This window comes from Eutrigla gurnardus, assembly GCF_963514095.1.
Source record: "Eutrigla gurnardus genome assembly, chromosome: 10".
NCBI lineage: Eukaryota > Metazoa > Chordata > Actinopteri > Perciformes > Triglidae > Eutrigla > Eutrigla gurnardus.
The window spans coordinates 5,097,448-5,115,995 of record NC_139924.1 but is presented as its reverse complement, the minus strand read 5'-3'; the positions used below and the strand labels follow the sequence as shown (position 1 = coordinate 5,115,995).

Genomic DNA, 18,548 nt, shown 5'->3' with positions numbered 1-18,548 from the left:
ATGACAAGCTGAGATTCTGTACAGTTTGAGAGAACATACAAAAAGAATGCTTCAGTGACTGAAAAACAAAAATTAAGTCATTGACAATATTAATATATTTATATTAATACCAACAAGGCTGTTATTTTTTATGTTCAACTTCAGAACATTAACCATTTGTTTAAAACTGAGGGTAGTGGTCACTGTCTTGTGGGAAGTGTCCTGTAGGGTTGTCCATCTCGTCTTCACTCACCGCCTCTCTTTTTGAACCTCCCTTGTGGCTCAGGATCTTTCCAGTTTCCTCCAGCACTACTCACCAGCTTCCAGGCAATCCGAAACACAGCGCTCACATGGAATGAAAAGAAAAATTCACAAGGAATCTACACAAAGAAAAAAAAAGCTGCATGTAGCCTCTTTTTCCCCCCGGTGTAAAAAAAAAAAAAGTAGTATAATTGCAACGAGTTCCCCTCCCAAACTCTACTCCAAGACATTGTTACCCTCTGAAAAACCATACAGATACAGTACATCACGTTTTGTTTTACTTCACTTGAACTGCAAAACGAGAGGGCCGGGGAACAGAAATAAGAATTTACCAAGTCTACACTGAATATGATTCTCTGTGGCTCCACACAGAAATCAGAGGGAACTGTTGAACTGCATTTTTTTTTTTTTGTAGTAGTAGTAATAGCGTCCATGACAGCTAAACGACGACTTCCCTCCCTGCCTAACTTCCACAAGTCCTCTTCGCCCCAGATGTGAGGGGACAGGGAGGCAGACGAGGGCGTAGCCCAGCTTAATCGTTTTTCTTCTCCTCCTCTGGTTTGTCTGTGATGGCTGCGACAGGAGCAGCATCTGCCGCTGGTGTGCTGTCCGGGACTGGCTCCACTCCGCTGGTGCCAAACTCGTTGACCCTGTTGGGATCAACCCGATAGATCCAGCGCTGGTAAAGGTAGACGAAGAACACCACGTCTGTGGGAGAGGAGACGGGTCGATCCAGTGAGAAACAGGTATCATTGTAAGTACAAACCTACTTAGTTAGGGTCACATTGTTGCCTGAAGTTCCCCCGAGTGAAAATAAGCTGAAATTCATCCATAGAAATTTAGTGCCGACATCTCCAAATCCACTTTGATTAACTATAGTGACCAGCACTGTAATAACTAAGTTATAATACAAAGACAGCCTTATAAACGAGCTGGTAATAATAGGAATTATGATCATTAATGCAAGCTAGTGAGTTGACACAAGGTGGAGTTGGAGGATTAATTATAACAGACACTGTGAGGGCATTGCCGGTTGATGGTGATTCAACCGGTGATTCTAGTCCTTGTGTTTGATTCCCTTTGGCTACAGGGAATCAAACACAAGGACTAGAAAGTGACACACTCTTTCCTTTACACAAACAATAAATATGTCTGGATTAACTGCTTGCTTTAGCTGCCACCATGCTGAGCAATGATTCAAACCTGAAACCACCTACTGCAAAAACGCTGCACATCTGAGCTTCATCAAGCTACTTACTGAAAATTGCCTCTTTAAAAAGGGATGTTAAATGCCTCTAACTGATCATTTAACTTCATCTGAACCTAGTAAACACATAAAAAGAACAACATCTAGACCAATGAAGACGTACCATCTCTGAGGCATCCTATCCTGTACATCATCGGCATCTTGATGACGAAGGCAAACAGGTCATCAATGAAGGTGTTGAGAGCCTTGTAGGTGAGCATCCTCCATGGGAGGTGGGCCACTGACTTCATTTTGTAGTTGATGAACAGCTGCGGCGTCATTGTAATGAACCCTGAAAACCAGAAGCAGAGATTGGTTAGGAAATCAGAAAACAGGCAACGTGAGTGAGGTCTATTAATACACAGCACATTAGCAGAGGCTATTGGGAACTGGATGTGTAACCATGATGCAAGTGTGAAAACATTAGCTGTATGAACATCTACTTTGAGACAGGATAATTAAACAAGACAATAATCAGCTGAATGTTTGGCCTTAAAAAAGAAATAGATTCAGAAAAATGGCAACAAAACCTGTATTTTGTTTGTTTGTTTTCCTGTACATTTTCCATTATTTTAAAAGGCCTAGACAGGTAAAATATATGTAATAATAGTGTATAGAACAATGTTACCTGCATCTTGTCATTTACATTAGTTAATTAATGGGCAGCAATATTGCACAGACACCTCAAGTATATTTGAAATGGGTACATTTCTTTTTTTTTTTTAAAGATAATTTTTTCGGCTAGAGCGCCATTCAAGCCTTTTATTATTTTAGTCAGACAGTGTGGAAACAGGGAGAGAGAGAGAGAAGACATGCGGGAAACTGATCCCAGGCCGGGAGTCCAACCCGGGACCACCGTGTCGAGGATGTTGAGCCTCTGTACATGGGGCAGCTGCCCTAACCACTGCGCCACCAGCTGCCCCGAAAGGGTACATTAAGCCCTGTTAATGGCTATGGATATCAGATTATATCAAGAGCACACAACATAATGAGTGAGGTGCAATGCTTTAGTCCTACTTACCAAAGGTTAACAAGAAGCCATAGAGCATGCTGAGTACCCATGAGTACCAGCCCTTGTGCTCTACGTACAGTAAACTGTAGATGGCATAGCAGCCAAAAAGAGGGTAGAGCAGCCATGACAGGTACTTGAAGGCCATCTGTTCACAGTGCAAGAGAGGAAAAAGGTTTTTATCAGAAACAGTAATAAGAAATTGACTTCACTAATTGGCTAATGTCAGTGTTTCCCCTAGAATTTTTTTCAGGCCCGGTGGTACCCGCCGAAAAAACCCTAAACAGACGAGAAGCGTGGGATGGTGTATTGGTGCAGTTGGATTAAGTCAGGTGGCACAGCAAGCAGTCTGCAATTCTGCAATTATTATATTTGCATTCAACATTTTTGTTCAACCAGAGTGTATTCAAGGTTTTCAAGGATTCAAGGGGAGAGTGACTTATTAAGGTGCCGGTTGATGGAAATGATCCAAAATTAGGGGCCGGAAAAATATGGCTGGAAAATGATGAGCATCACATTAATAGCTACAGATACTGTAAAACACTATAACGATATATGAGTGCATATATTGTCTTATTTTATCAAGTAAAATATAAGTTATAGGTTTACTCAACAGCTTATAGTTCATAGAAATTCAGGTAGAAATAGGTTAACTCAGAGTTCCACAGCTTATCAAAAACAATCCTTATTTTATTAACATAGGCTGCCTAAGGGCGCGATCAGTAGCGTGCCTCGGCACGATTGCCCCAGGAGGGTCCCCCGCGGCTTGCATTCACACTGCTCCAGCCCAAACGGGCTTTGGCCCGTTAGCCCGGTTGTACAAACGTCATCACGTCCTAATACTACACACGCATGGCTTGATGTTGTTTTGAAGGAGCGCCGTCTCTGCATATATTTATATTAAACACTCGACCTGCATCAGCGAATGTGCGCACGAGCGGATCTGTGCGAGCAGGCAGCGCGAGGAAAGCGGATTTTGGACGGAGAAACACAGCGGCATTTTTCTTATAAATGCACCAGTCCAGTTCCGCTCACACCGCGAGTCTAAAGAGTGCAACAGCTTGTCAAAATACAGTGTCAACTTTCCGTGTTTTCAAAGTAGAAAGCGACATAGTGGTGGTTTGACGAGGCGGAACGGCATCAGAACAATATCAAGCGTGTAAAGTACACGAAGAAGAACGTAGCGGGAGGATTGTTGCGGCCGCGCATCTTGCAGAGCAAGTCTACTGTGCTGCGCGGAGGCGCTCCTAATGTAAATGATTATTGATTTATGAATTAATTGATAGGTAGCTTATTTTTGGCGTATTGATTTTTTTTTTTTGGCCTGGCGGCAGGTCTCCTTGGCCTGGCGGGCCGCCAGGCCTGTACAATGGTAGGGGAAACACTGAATGTGTTTTTTTTTTTAAAGCAGATGAATGTGGCCAGTGCCAAGTGTGCTGCAGTTTCACTTACATCGTCGTAGATTTTGGTTGAAGACTGCACATATGTTGACTTGTCTTTGAAAACCAATCTTGGCAACACCCCTGCAATTTTGTTCTCCCTGTCCAACTAGAGAAAGACAAACATAGGTGGTTACTAGACTTTGGTAATAATAGCACATTACAAAGTACAGATACAATAGGTTTTGCATTCGGATCAACAAAAAGAAGAGTTTGAAAAACTTGTAACACTTATCAAAAAATCTCTTCTAAAGCCGGTCTAGTAGGTGTCTCTGATGGTTTTCATTCAAATGAAACATCATAAAACATCCACTGGTTAACTCACACTTTTTTGGTTGAAGATAAATGCAGTGAAACAGGCTGCATTGGGTTGGTCTGACAGTATATCTTTTTAAGGCATGCCGCCACTGACTCAAAAGGAAAAGTCTATCAAGTATTTTTTCTCAGAATTCAGATTTGAGATAAAGACTGTTGAACAATATTATGCACTGGAAAAATCAAGAGCTGCTCTGACTTACCTTGACGTCCATGACCTTGGTGATTTTCCACAGGTCAATAAGAAGGCCGATGAAGACGCTGACCTGCACCACAAAGTTAGTTTCGTTGTCCAGGATGTACAGCAGCACAACCAGGGACTGAAAGACTCCAAATATTATGGAGCGCACAGAGAGGCCTTCCAGAGACTGTCTGCTGTTCCAGAACTGGATATCTGAGGAGGAGATGGTAGACAGTTGAAGCCGAGGAGTAGATAAACACAGTGCAGTCTAATTTTTGTTGTTGTCAAGTCCTCAATACAGACTGGCTGTTGTGACCTTACCATTCTTGAACGCAAGAAACTCAAAGATGCTGTGCACAATGGAGACAACGATGGTCAGTCCCAGCAGGTAAGGGTTGGTTTCCAAAAGGGCCACCTAAACAAAGATAGTTTTAAATCTTAAATTACAGATTGAGCAGAAGGTCCACAGGTAAAAAAATTTAAAAGAAAAAGAAGGAGAAGAAGAAAGCTACTACTGCAGCAAGTCTCTATGTAAACCCCCGTTAATGATACAGCACACTGCTCATGTTTCATTATATAACTCGTTATGTATATTTAACATAATACCCAAATAAGGGAAATTATTATTGCAACCAACCTTGAAGGAACCCAAAACCAAAATCACATAATAGAATTCCTTTTTTTCCCCCAGCTTTCTGTCTTTGACCTTTGACATCTTACCTTGACAGAGTCTTGGTCTTCATCAGACTGCTCATAGGTGTCCTCGGGTAGGAAGTTCCAGGGCGAACGTGCATTTTGGGCAGCGTACAGCTGCCAACGCCACAAGGACAGCGGGCAGTAGGAGAGGCGCAGTGGGAGTGCTGTCAGGCTATCGTTGATGGGATAGTAGTCCTTCTGAAGGTTCCAGTAGTCATTGAAGTACACAATGGGATAGTAGTCCCCACTTACCGCATCAAACTTAACATCTAGTGATGGAAGAATGCAAATGTCAAAGAGGGTTGGACAGAAGAAGAACAGCTGTTGTATTTGGGGCCTGGCAGAGAGGAAGGAACTTACGCTGGTCTAGAGGAGGAGGGACAGAGCCCTTGACCCAGGCAGTGTGGTCATCCACCATGTTGATGGTGAGGTTGGGGTGCCAATGAGAAATTACTTCCACTGGACCATGGCTCTCTGCTCGCTATGAGGAAACACATAACAATAATAATAATAAAAATCATCATAATAATAATTATAATAATCATAATAATATTAACCCTAATGCCCTGTTAAAAAAAAGTTACATAGGGGCTGTTAACTTCAAGATTTGTATTTTGAACCTAAAACTGCAATAAAATTATGAAAGATCAATATTTTGCCAATTTTCTTTTTCATGTTATTCATGAAGGGGTTCTTGTTTAATTGATCATGATTTAATTAATCACAATTAAAAACTAACCCTTTAGATGCCAGTTTTTTATCATATACCACTAACCTGCTTTTTGAAAAATACCCTATAATTCAATACTATAAAAACGAATTTACTTTGATTATTATCAATTTTACCGGCTCACCCATCTGAATAATAAGTGAGAAGATTGATTTTGGTGCATTATTATTTTTTGTATGTCAGATCAAAAAAGTTACGTTGGTACTGTTAAGGCCAAAATTTTTACCATAGACTTCCATTATAACCAGTTTTTGACCTCCCCCTTTAAATTAAAAGTGAAAAAATATTTTTCATGTAATTTCCCATTTTCCCCCAGCAAACATCTTCAAATCAATCACAAAATTGCCCCATTTTAGCCCCTCCCCCCCACTGACCTCTATGGTGACCCTCGACAAAGTTATAAAGGGTCACCTTTAAACAACCTGTGATGATATCGCCATTTCTAAACCACTTCAAACCTAGTTTGGCATTTCTTTACTGCAATTTCATGGCACTTGATCAGCCCACACATACACTGATAGCAATGTATCCCTGTGACATATTGGCCATGTCAATTTATCTAGTTCTACAGTGTACAAAAGTATTAAGTAAAACAAAAATATATCAACCTTGATCATTTCTGGGTCTGCTTCCGTCTCTCCCGTTAGCAGATTCTTGGTCTTCATAAACTTTCTTCGCTTGAATTTATTTAGCACTGAAGGAGTAAACAAGTTAAAGTTAACCCTTAGAAGAATATATTTGATCATTTCTATTACTACAACTTTTGTTTACAAATCGGTGCTTACTTCGCGTTGCATGAACTGTAGCCAGTCTGCGATACTGCCCCTTGCGTTTGGGGTCTGGGTGGAATCCACTTTTAGTGAAGTAGATGTGCATGTACAGGGAACCGTTCTGCTGTAGTTCCTGCAAATACGCACCAAACAAGTAGTATTAGAGTTTCAGACAAAACGTCCACATCAGAAATCTGACAAGTTCATGACCAACTGTCTACTGTCACCTATATCCCGTTGCATATCTCTTACATTGCGCCTTCATTCAAACCTCAGTCATCCTTACCACTGGGATGTCCATATCCTTATAGTGCTCATAACAGCCATCCCCGCTCTCCCCAACGGTCCAGTCTCCGTAGACCAGGTCCCTCTGGTACCAGAACAGGGATTCTGTGTTGTTGAAGTCGGCAAACACCTCCTCCTGGGACAAATACACGTACAGGTCCTGCAGGCATGGTTAGAAAATAAAAGGTGTTCATGATATCACAAAGTCAAGGGAGAGCCAGCAGGTAAGTCTAAAAGGAAAACACTGCTTTGCTGTCGAAATACTTCAGGGAATCAGTGTGAGGGGTGGTTAAAAATTAACAGCTTCAATTAAATTAAAAACAGCTGGCCATGCGGATAAGAGCAATGGACAGAGGATACAGGTGCAATACCATGAGGGTGTCCTTGGGGAAAAGGTTCCTGCTGGGTACTCTGGGTGCCCCCGCTGGCGTGTTGGGGTCTGGAGTGGACGGCCCTCGACGGAACCAGCTACTGATCGCCCAGATTATGAAGATTCTGAACAAACAAGTGAAAACAGAGATAAAAATAAGATTTGGTAAATAAGGATTATCATTTTTATTGTCTCATGCATAAGAAATATGCCCAGACTGAACAGGCTTACAAGACACCATCAACGAGACTGGAAACCAGAGTAGCAAAACAAAACAAACAAATACTACTAAACAAAAAAAACATCCTGATATTTTTTTTCCAAGCATTAAAAACAAAATGTATTTAATTATATTCTCTCATCAGTGCACCAACACATTTCTGGATTTTGAGCAATAAGGGTGATTAGTTCGATTAATACTGAAATGTGTTCTGGATACATAAGCATAAAAACTGAGACAATATTTTCTTTTGACCCTTTTTCTTGAGATCTAAAGATCTGCTAGAGGAGAGCAAAACCACGAGGAGGCTAATCTGATCAAACTGTATTCACTTGATTTACATTAACACACACTGACAAGTCAAAAGAAGCACAAGTGAAAGAAGAGCAGAGTGCTCTGTGGCAAACAAAGAAACATTGCGTAACTGTTAAAACATTAGCAAGAACAGACACTTTTTTCTCTTTTTTTTAAATCACTAACTCTACCTTCCCTCTGTCTGCTTGTCTGCATGTTCACAAACACCTTTACACGACCACTTTATACAAAATCTTGGTTTGGTATTCCTTAGTCCAACAACCTCAAAATGATTTAAAGCCATTAAGTGAATTTTCAACATCTTTACTCAACCTTATGTAGTTTGAATTGCATTTACAATCCTATATCTATGAGGGCAATCGTACATTACAAATGCAGGAAATAGGAATGTCTAGTAATGAATGATACACTTTACCAGGTAATGATACTTAACATGTGTTAAAATGTTTGATGCCAAACAAGTATTTCAAATGATTAATGCAGTGTATTATCTTTTTGATATCATAAATGGAGCTGCTCTTTTACTCCAGTGGCTGCTGATTGGCTGCCAAAGTAGCTGCTTGCCTAAGGCAAGGAAATTTAATCACAGGGTTTTATTCAAATTAGATGTGAAAAACACACTACACTATCACCAGCTTCAGGCAATGCTGTGCTTCGCATGGGAATTTTTAGAACAATTGTGGCAATGAGTGTTACAACATCTACTCAAGTAAAATGTAGCCAAACTTTTGATCATTTTGTTCTCTAATTTCTCAAGTACCAATACCTCTGGATCTAATCAATACTCTGAATCTCTGAATTGCGAATCGGCTCCTGTTTAGAGTGGCTTTCATATGGATTTTGACACCACCATAATATATGACATCATGCATTTTGTTTATTATTAAATACATAGTTTCAGGTTATGTTTTTGTTAGGCTGCTCTCTGCTTGAAAAAAGGCAAACCTGCCAGATTAAAAGATAAAACTAAAAACTCACCTGAAAAGGACTCCTTTAATAACCTGCCATGCATTAGGTGGTTGTTGCGGCTGCTGTTGCTGAGGATCCTGTGCATTTTCAGCAGTCTGCACAGCCTGGCCATCTGTTGTTGCAGCAGTCCCATTGCTGCTCACCTACAACCATACAGACACATGGTCAGTATAGCCAAAGAAAGTCACAATGACGGTGCAGCAATGGCATCATGTGATGACGTATGTCATCAAACACGAACAGCTTCACTGGCAGTAAAAAAATATTTAAAAAATGTAAAAAAGGGGAACCACTTGGTGATATATGGATACTGTATTGGAGACTCAACTTCAATCTACAGCTGAAACTGGGAGTGTTACAGTACATCTGTATGGAATGAAGGTGGCGATATGGTGACAAAATACAGCTCATCCCAGATTAGTATAATGTTGTGTGATTATGTCTCATAACTGATGATTACATGCACATTGCATTTAAAGGAGACACATGTTACTGTTTGATGTACCGAAATTAAATAACAGTAAATTATTGTGTTAGAACAAAATTTAGCAGGAAATTTGCAATAAGATGTTGGTATGCTTGGCAAATATCACATGGCAGATTTTTTAAAAAACACACACATTTTTTATGTTCTGGAAGGACCAAACAAGGTATTTGAATTAGGGATGCAAACAATTAATCGATTATCGATTAATTGTCGATAAGAAATTACTCGATTAAAATAAATTAATTGCAATTAATTGCGTTTTGAACCCGTAATTCCCCGCCAGTCCACGTGAGGGCGCGCTTGACGCCAGACGTACTTGACGCACATGCGCAAACACAAGCGAAGCAGGGCTCTGACGACACCAACAAGACGAGCAGTGTTTCCCACACATTGACGAGACTATGCTACGCACCGCCATAGTCTCAATGTTCGCCCCAAATTATTTTGATTCCGCTTCTGCAGCGCTTATTATAAGGGGAAATCCTCGCGGCTGGTTTGGCGTATCAACGTTCTGTTTCCCCCCGTCGCCATGGCACGGCGTCCCCCGCACCGACCCCCCCTCAGCTGGCGAGTTTGACGGCGCGTATAGCCCCGTTCACATACGTCGCTACTCGCCCGTCAATCGCTTTCTCGCTGAATTCTACTCGCTGGCAAAAAAAATTCACTGCCGCCGACGGCGAGTTCAAGCGGCAACTCTCTGTTGACGTCAACTGTCAATCATCTCTATTCTACATTCCGATTGGTACTCGCTTGGTACTCGCTTCACTCGCATCGCAGAAAGTTAAATTTATTTTATCTCCGTCCCCGCCCACATCGCATCGCCTGTCCTGGCCACATTCCGCTAGAACACATTCACATTCATTGACAGTTGTCGCTCAGAGATGGGCGAGTGACGACGTATGTGAACGAGGCTTCAGTCAAAACCAAAACACCAAGGAAGGCTGAGGAATAGTCACCCACTTATATTATTAATAATAATAGTCATAATAAACTAATAGTTTAAAGGCTCAGCACTGTGTTTTAGTCATTTTTGTTTTCATCTTTTCTTGAATGCTTAAACTCCTCAACCCCATTTAGTATGTCAACATTTGGATCAGAACCAGCCGTTTGTAAGAAATTGGTCAATAATTGATATGTCATATTTTGGTTCTCAAAATTCCCCAAATTGATGCATTAAAATGAAATTATTCAAAATATGATTTGCATTTTTCTTTATATCATAAGATAGCATTTGATGTTACGTATGCAGTAGATAGAACCTATTCAGAGGGAAATTCAGCTTCTCAGAAGAATTGCCGCTTATCAATTAATCGATCGATAAGATGAAACAACTATCGATTAATGAATTACTCGATAATTTTCATCCCTAATTTGAATACAAACCATGGTGGTTCGGGAAACAGGACATTTTAAAAAAATGTATTCTGACCTTTTATTGACTTTCATAATGTTTTAAATAATTTAATTGGAAGAAATGTTAAAAATGAAAAGGACAACACAGTGACATGAGTGAAACCCTAACACCATCAACTACCATGATCTCTTGACTTAAGAGAGCCTTTGTATGAGAGTATCTTCATGCAAATTTGCACATTAAAGATCAGTAGGATCTGTCATTAATTTGCTTCAGTGTGTCCATGTAGCCCAGCCCTTTAGCAAGGCCACATTCTATTCAATGACACAATACACAAGCATATGCCAAGTCATGAGACTCATTCACTATCAAAACATCCAATCTCCCCCATTGTTACCAACACAAGGGAGAAATGGGGCTGGCCTCTAGAAACAATCAACACTTGAGGGGGACAAATGTTTTCCGCTCAGCAGGTTGAGGTGCTAAGAAGGCAAGAAATGACTGAATGAACATCGGAAACATTGAGTTTTGTGATAAGCCACTGGCCGAGCAACATCACAGACTAAATATCAAGGCCATGAAGTGGCTCAAAATAGAGGCTTTCATCCTCGTTGCCATGTCCTGTTCTGTTCTGTTGGAAAATAGAAGAAATTCTATTATCAGACATGGATCTCTGTCCCCTGGAGGGCTCACATAATAACCGTTACACAGACGGATCACCCATATGCTCAACAAAAGGAACAAGGTTATATGATCCAGTTCAAGATAATAATTTACAATTTATACACATTGGGGGTTAGTGTGTCTGGCAGGAAGAGGACCAACAGCTCAGATAAGTCAGTCTTTCACAGAAGCGGAGATTACTCTGGTAATGTTTATGGCACATGGTGACAGAATACCGTGGAGTAAGCTAATATACAACAAGGGCCTTTAAAAGGCATATCTGTTGAATGTGTGTCAAATTGTGAATGAACAAAAAGGATTTCATTCAGTCCTACAACTGTTATTTGCCAACATTAAAGACCACAATAAGAGGACATTTGGTACATGGAAAATTCACAATGGATGTGAAGACATGAAACCAGCAATTTCATCATGTGTTGTGCTGGGACGCGTACAATTACACCTGTGCTCAGTAGATATTAAATACAATTTCCTCCGATCTGATTCACCAGCAGTGGGCCTCAAAAATAACAGCATTTTATTTTCTGACAGAACATGTTGTGTCCTTGCCCTAGATTCTGCCACATAGATTTAAATCACAGAGTTAGGAATGAGTTCTGGAAGATAAATCCCTCGCAATGTGCACAAAAAATGTTTAGAAACACTTAATGAAATAAACTTGTTTCTCAAGTCACAACTATTGTTTTGCCCATATGGCTGTAAAACAATAATCTGGTAATATCTTTGACATGAATTTATGGTTCAACAACCCTCTTGGTTTTACTGTGATTATCAGAGATTTGATCGTTGCTTTATCGATGCTCAGCTCTGAGACTTCAATGAAATGGTAATACCTGAAAAAAGCAAAACCATTAAGGAAACCTAACGAAACTGGAACTAAATTAACTCATCAATCACAAATCGAATGAAAAAAGTTACATGGCTGTCTTTGTTTTAGAGGAAACATGTGCTACAGCTGTAGAATCTGCTCGGTCATATCATTATTTTTGTATCGGTAGCAAAGTTTGGCTAAAGGCAGACTTTGAATTAAGCAGAGGGGATGTCAGTGGTTAGCCTCTGGAGAACGATGATTCACTTTGACCTCTGGTAACTTGTGATATGTGTCACTCCAGAAATAATTTCTGGTTGGCTATCTGATGTCCCAAATACTTCAACAACAAAAAACTCGGCTATTATAACAATTTAAGAGAGAATTATCCAGGGTTAGAATTTGACATATACATCCAATTCGTGTCACTTACCAACGTTTCCAAGCTAAGCTACCGGATTTGTCGTGGGGCCTACAAAATGTAGATGTACCCTACAGTTTCCCCCGTAATGACAGTAAATATTGGCAGGCTGGTGACAGGTTTTGAGAGTAAATAAGATGTGTGTGTGAGCTGCTTGAGACCGGCCTGAGTAGTCAAGACGAGCTGCGTTGTTCAGGTTCAGGCCTTGTGATAAGCTAACTGTCACACTGCAGCAGTCAGCTGGCTCACACCGACACACATGGACTCAACCAATTGTGTCACATTTTCTTTAGTCCAATTGTATGTCTTCTGATAAGTCTACACGGTTAACACCGCTCTCGGTTCACTAAGATATCTCAACACAACGTTAACGGCAGGAGGGGGGTCGTTTCAAATCCAACCGGCACCGACAACGTCACCGGGGCTCGTGAAACGGTCGGTAACATCTTTACATGCTAACGGTTCCACACTCAACGCTCAAACAGAAAAAAATATTCACCTTTCGTCCAAACGTGAAAAGTAAATAAGAGTGTCATTCATTTTACCTCGCCGTTGCTCACGGTAGCTTCGGCCGCTTCGCTCTCCTGCGTCGCCATCTTTCCTTGTGTCTCTATCGCGCAGACACACCACACCACACTGCTGCCTGGGAAACTGCGCTCCGTCTCGCGAGAGGACAGTTTATAGCGTCATCACATTGACGTGCGTCTTCGAGGCAGGGGAGTGATGAAAAATGTGAGGCTGATGAATATTGTAAGATGCTTTTTGTGGCACACACAGCAAGGCTGATGAACCTAACGACATGCTGAGTCATTCATCTCCGGTCGTGTTACTCAATATCATGAACGCTCTTTAAAAACTGAGAATGAGATATCTACCGTTTGATTTTTTTATCCATTGCTAATTACAACTACCTTTCTCAGTTATCCTCCACTGACACAATTCTAGTATGTAGTCGCCAATTTGCTGTGACGGAAGGTACCTACTGAGGAACTTCTGCAGTTTTCAGAGGCAAAATACTGCCATTTTACACTATATTTATATATACACATCTACTTCAACCAGGTACAAAATTAATTGCTGCCTACTTGTTAATTCATCAGTAATAATGATCCAACAATATAAAATGGCCATTCTGCCAGAGTAGTTTAACTTTGGATATTTTAAGTATCCTTTGCAGATAATACTTCTGCACCACTACTCTACATACTGTATGTTATCCTCCCTGTCCAATTATCTTGAATGCAGCCTCCAGACTCATGGATTTCCCAATGTGTAGGTAAATAATATAATTATAATATTAATGACACATTTGCAGCATGTTTTCATTATTTAAGACCGTTTTATCGATACAGGCAAAACTTACAAAACACAAATAAAAAAAAAAACAGAATGACTTGTAAAACCAAATGTGCATTTTGAAGTAAAGATCAAGTGCAACAAAGTTAGTTTCAGGCAAAGAGGAAATGGTCTCCATCATACAGACAAATAAACTCAATCATACGCTTCTGTACCGGCAAAACATGTTTTATTAATATGCATAAACCTTTGGCACATAACGCCAGCACCTTCTAGATGAACAGAATTCTGATAAAAGGAAGAGAACAACACTACATTTTTGTAAGTGTGGTAATGAAATATCATTGAAAATAAACCCTGATTCATTTACATTTCTTCTGTAATCTTCTAAAAAGATATCATTCATTTTCAAATGGCGAGTGTTTGAGAGAGAGAAGGTTAACTGAACAATTTGTAGTTTTTGCTTGCATTTCCAATATTACTTTGATAGCCAACCTGGTATCTGTAAATATACATACGAGTACATCGTTAGGACATTTTATACAAGAAACAATCATTTAAAATCTCCCCTAAATTACTATTACCTAACCACTGACCTGGTCAAAAGAAAGGTCATGTTTTATGAATATAAAGTGCTAACAGAGATTGTAGTTAATCTGCATGAAATTCAATGTGTCATGTTCATATGGAGGTGCAGGAATAAGAAGAAAAGAAAAACATTTAAAAAAAAAAAAAGCCCCATTATGTTTGACTAAATGAATTTCACCATTCAGATCGAGTTCTCTGAAACACAACTACATCCATCAGAGTAAACTCACCATTGCCAATTTTGGAAGATATTCCCAAGCTTCAATACTTAACTGGTCATTTTCCAGTATACACTCCATAATTATTGGATATATCATTGGATTTTGTCCACAATTTGTATACAGGACAGCTCAGTTTAAATTTGGTTTGATTTCATGAATCAAATATAAACAGTAAAATTGGGCTAAACTTCAAATGTTTAATTCAAATCTATTTTTTCAGTGGTTCAATACAAGCAGACACATTAAAATGCACACAAGAGGAATTCAGTCAGAAAAATAATGGGGAATTACACATTATATCTACTTGAAGAACTAAAAATGGGGTTTTATGTAAACATAAAATGAATGACAAACTGAGTTTCTTGTTAGTCAATCATAAGTGAAATATCTGGAATGAGTTTGACCATGAAGTACTGATTTAAATCAATGACTAGAAAGTGTTTCTGCAGTTTAAACCAATTGGAGATACGGACGTGACATGTTGGGCTGGAATTCAATATACAACGTGAATTATTTTTATTCAGTGTCAAAGTATTTTGGGGGGGGATTTTACTTTGACCTACTCACTCAGCAATTTACAGTCTTCACAAAATCCTAAGACATCTTTGTACAAACTGATACAAATGAATGGGGATTCTCATGTTGAGAAAGCTCCCAAAACCCCCTCCTTTATCAAACTTTGTTGGTGTGACTATCCTGTACCAATATCATCATATCCAGCACACCAATAGATGTACTGCCTGATATTCACTTCCATTAGGTTGCATCAACGTCAGGGAAAGAAAGCTTGAACCTAAAACAGCCAAATTTCAGGGCGGAAAACCTTCAGCCCCTTTGGCACATCACAGTTCTATATCTCATCTAAACCATAATCCTCCTCGGGAAAGTCTCCCACAGTCACACTCAGGGGCTTCACAAATGCACCATATTTGTTCTCACATTCAAAGTACTGCTTCCCGTCAACACTGTGGGAACACAATTTAATAAAAGATGGAGTCAAATGCAAAAACAAGACCAACATCAATATTGTGCATAGCTTTAAAAAAAAGGAAATAAGTGATGGTGCTCTTACATTCCATTGTGCTTTCCCAGGGGCTCATCGTACTTCACACCAACCCAGCTGCCAGGCTTGAAATCTGTTGTACCTGCAATGAATGCAACATCGTTCTTTACACCTCATACTTCTCTTATCGTTTACTCGTCAAGATCTGAAAAATTTGCAGCTATAACTAATGAAAAAAACAAGTTTTAAATTAGATTTTTGTTTTTTAAAGTAAGACGCTCTCTCGAGCAAGCAACAAAAACTTGAAGACGTTTAATAACTAATTTTACTGAACAAACTACCTGATGTGATGAATTACTTGCAGTCTGTATACTTTTGGACACTGGGACATTGTTTCTGGCTCAGTACTCAAGCAAAACTGTTTTAAAATGAAAAGGTATGCCTTTATTCATATCATATGAAATGTGAAGCATTTTCTCTTCAGCAGCCAATCCAGCAGTTAGTCCTGTAAAACTAGCTGAGTGATGTACAAAAGGGGTTAGGATTCCTCCTTCATTCCTTGCATAGATCAGGTGGCCAAAAATTACAACAAAGGCCACTCTGTTGGAGAGAAAATCCTCCTCCACACAGGATTTAAACCAATGGTCCTGAAGGAAGTAACCCAGCTCAGCTTTATCCAAACTTACCAACATACATGACTGTGCCAAGCTTTGTGGGTTGCCCAGGGACCACAACTTGGCATCTGTTGCCAACAGACATAGCATCAGCAGCAGCCTTCTGCTCCTCCTCCTGAGCAGCAACCACAGCTTTCTTCCTGGCCATTTCTTCCTCATTGAAGTGACCGACACGATGTTTCTTCATGAATGACCTGGCTGAATCTGAAGGATGGAAAGACAAAGTGCACAAGATACTTCAAAACACACTGTGACGGCTGCAGAAGATCCTGCAAAATGTGCCTGTGGTTAGCATACAAATACATCTTTCTAGATAATAATAATAATAGCTCAGGTGTATCATGGAGGGATTTCATTTTTTTGGTGTCCATGACTGCAACTACCAATCAATATTCATTCATGATCGCTTTACCAATTATTGTCTGCATCCACTGAGTGGTTGTGAATTGTTCATTTGGATTGATTTAATTCAGGTAAATTACTACATTAACTGTATCTATAATGTCATATTTTGCTGCTGCAATAGCTAGATTGGGTTATGAAATGGTGGAAATATGTATTCAATACCACAAGCATAAAAAAGGAAATAAGGGTTTCTGCTAAGAAAATTTACATAGAAAAAAAAATACCTGTTCTCTTTTCATAAGCATCAGCTGAGAGTTCAAACTTCTCCACTTTGGAAACATCACAGAACTCTGCCATCTGACCACTTCTGTCAGTAACCTGTGATTCAGGATGAACAAAGACACTGTTTGAAAAAAAAAACACCAGTGTGTTTTGCATGGTTTAGCCAATAACTGAAAATCACTTAAGCTTCAAACAAGCCAGGTAATTATGATCCTCTTGCCTTATCTGATCTGAGCACTCACACTAGGCCATCCGTTCCATGCTCAGATACGATTGAACCTAAACTCTGGATTGTTTGGCCAGCGCGAGTGTAAATACGATACGCTTCCTTGGCCCTGGCACAATTGGAAGAGGTCTATTTCGGCATGGTATGATTCATGCATGAGCACATGCCAGGGAACACAGCGTGGACATGACATAGGCTTCAATCGAAAGGCCGTCCCTGTCGAATTGGGCCAATTTATGACTAAAAATGCTGTTGATGACTGTGCAAGACACAGCTGGATTGTGGGTTGTGCTTGTGCATGCTTCAGACTTGTGATGTGTTCTCTGTGTTGTTCTCTATTGTGAAAGCTATACATACGTGTATTCTGCAGTCCTCATCCACGGGATAGGAACCCAGCAAAGCTTCATTGTCGTCCATCTTCTGCAGGAACTTGTCAGAGACACTGAACAACTCCAGGTCCATGCCGGAGGCCGATGCACCCACAATCATCTCCAATTTGCCCTAAATACAATATAAGCAAAATTGTTCATGTAATACCGTGACATTTGGGAGATATCATCTCTGATAACTTGAGGAACAAAATTAAATAATGTCAATATTAAGTGTGTTATTCAGGTTGGGTACAGGAAACCAACAGTATAATGTATAATGTAACACGGGGGAGTCTCACCTTCAGTTCTGCTATTCTGATTCCTCTATTGAACCTGCGCTGCACCTCAAAGGAAGAGCTGGTGCTCGTAAGGCGCACATTCACCGTGGGATTGGTAACTACCGTCACTCCGCCGTCCATGGTGATGCGTGTTGTCAAATACTGAAAACAAGAAGCAAACAACGTGACATATTAGCCAACGGCAGTGAAATCTGATTCAAGTCGCAGTTGTGGACAAGTAGTGTAAATCCTTGTGTCCTCCTGGTGCACGGTTCCAATGATGCATCCCTAACTTTGATCCGAGTCATTTCCTAAGGGCTACTCCCACTCCCCCCTTTTACAACTAATAATTTCGCACTGTTCTGTAGCAAAGCACATTCTTGTGAAATAATGACGGTCATCTTTAACTTGGTAAACTACCATCTTTCTCTCACGTATGTTTCATTTCACATGTTTGCGATTTAGCTAGCTGGTTTGGATTAGCTAGCCGCGGGCTGCGTTAACGTTAGCTGTTTGGGTTGCGAGCTAGCAAACAGCAGAGTCACGTCGGCAACACTAAACACTCCGGACGAGGCTGTCTCATTTACTTACGAATACGCGTGTTTACTTTCAGCTCGAAGCAGAACAGCCGACACAGCGCCCAGCTTTCAACACACAAGTCTCGGAGCTAGACCGTTGATACCTCGCTTGCTTCGCCACGCCAAAAATCACGTGACCCAAGCTAA

The 18,548-nt window shown here is 40.2% G+C and overlaps 2 protein-coding genes across 2 annotated transcripts; both read right to left on the bottom strand.

The window, feature by feature from the left end:
* Window positions 1-660: 660 nt before the first annotated feature.
* clptm1 (CLPTM1 regulator of GABA type A receptor forward trafficking) lies at window positions 661-13,178 on the bottom strand. The gene is made up of 14 exons (XM_084018721.1): window positions 13,085-13,178; window positions 8,795-8,928; window positions 7,283-7,406; window positions 6,913-7,071; window positions 6,642-6,759; window positions 6,465-6,550; window positions 5,487-5,607; window positions 5,151-5,395; window positions 4,752-4,845; window positions 4,453-4,643; window positions 3,948-4,043; window positions 2,508-2,643; window positions 1,611-1,778; window positions 661-948 (listed from the first exon to the last, which is right to left on the bottom strand). Exons 1-14 carry the CDS (start codon window positions 13,133-13,135, stop codon window positions 773-775), a joined length of 1,899 nt encoding a protein of 632 aa, XP_083874847.1. The 5' UTR covers window positions 13,136-13,178; the 3' UTR covers window positions 661-772.
* Window positions 13,179-13,870: 692 nt separating this feature from the next.
* Window positions 13,871-18,548, bottom strand: tbcb (tubulin folding cofactor B). Its single transcript, XM_084019462.1, has 7 exons — window positions 18,415-18,548; window positions 17,845-17,985; window positions 17,532-17,675; window positions 16,951-17,044; window positions 16,334-16,525; window positions 15,717-15,789; window positions 13,871-15,609 (listed from the first exon to the last, which is right to left on the bottom strand). The coding sequence occupies exons 2-7, from the start codon at window positions 17,962-17,964 to the stop codon at window positions 15,495-15,497; spliced, it is 738 nt and encodes a 245-aa protein (XP_083875588.1). The 5' UTR covers window positions 17,965-17,985; window positions 18,415-18,548; the 3' UTR covers window positions 13,871-15,494.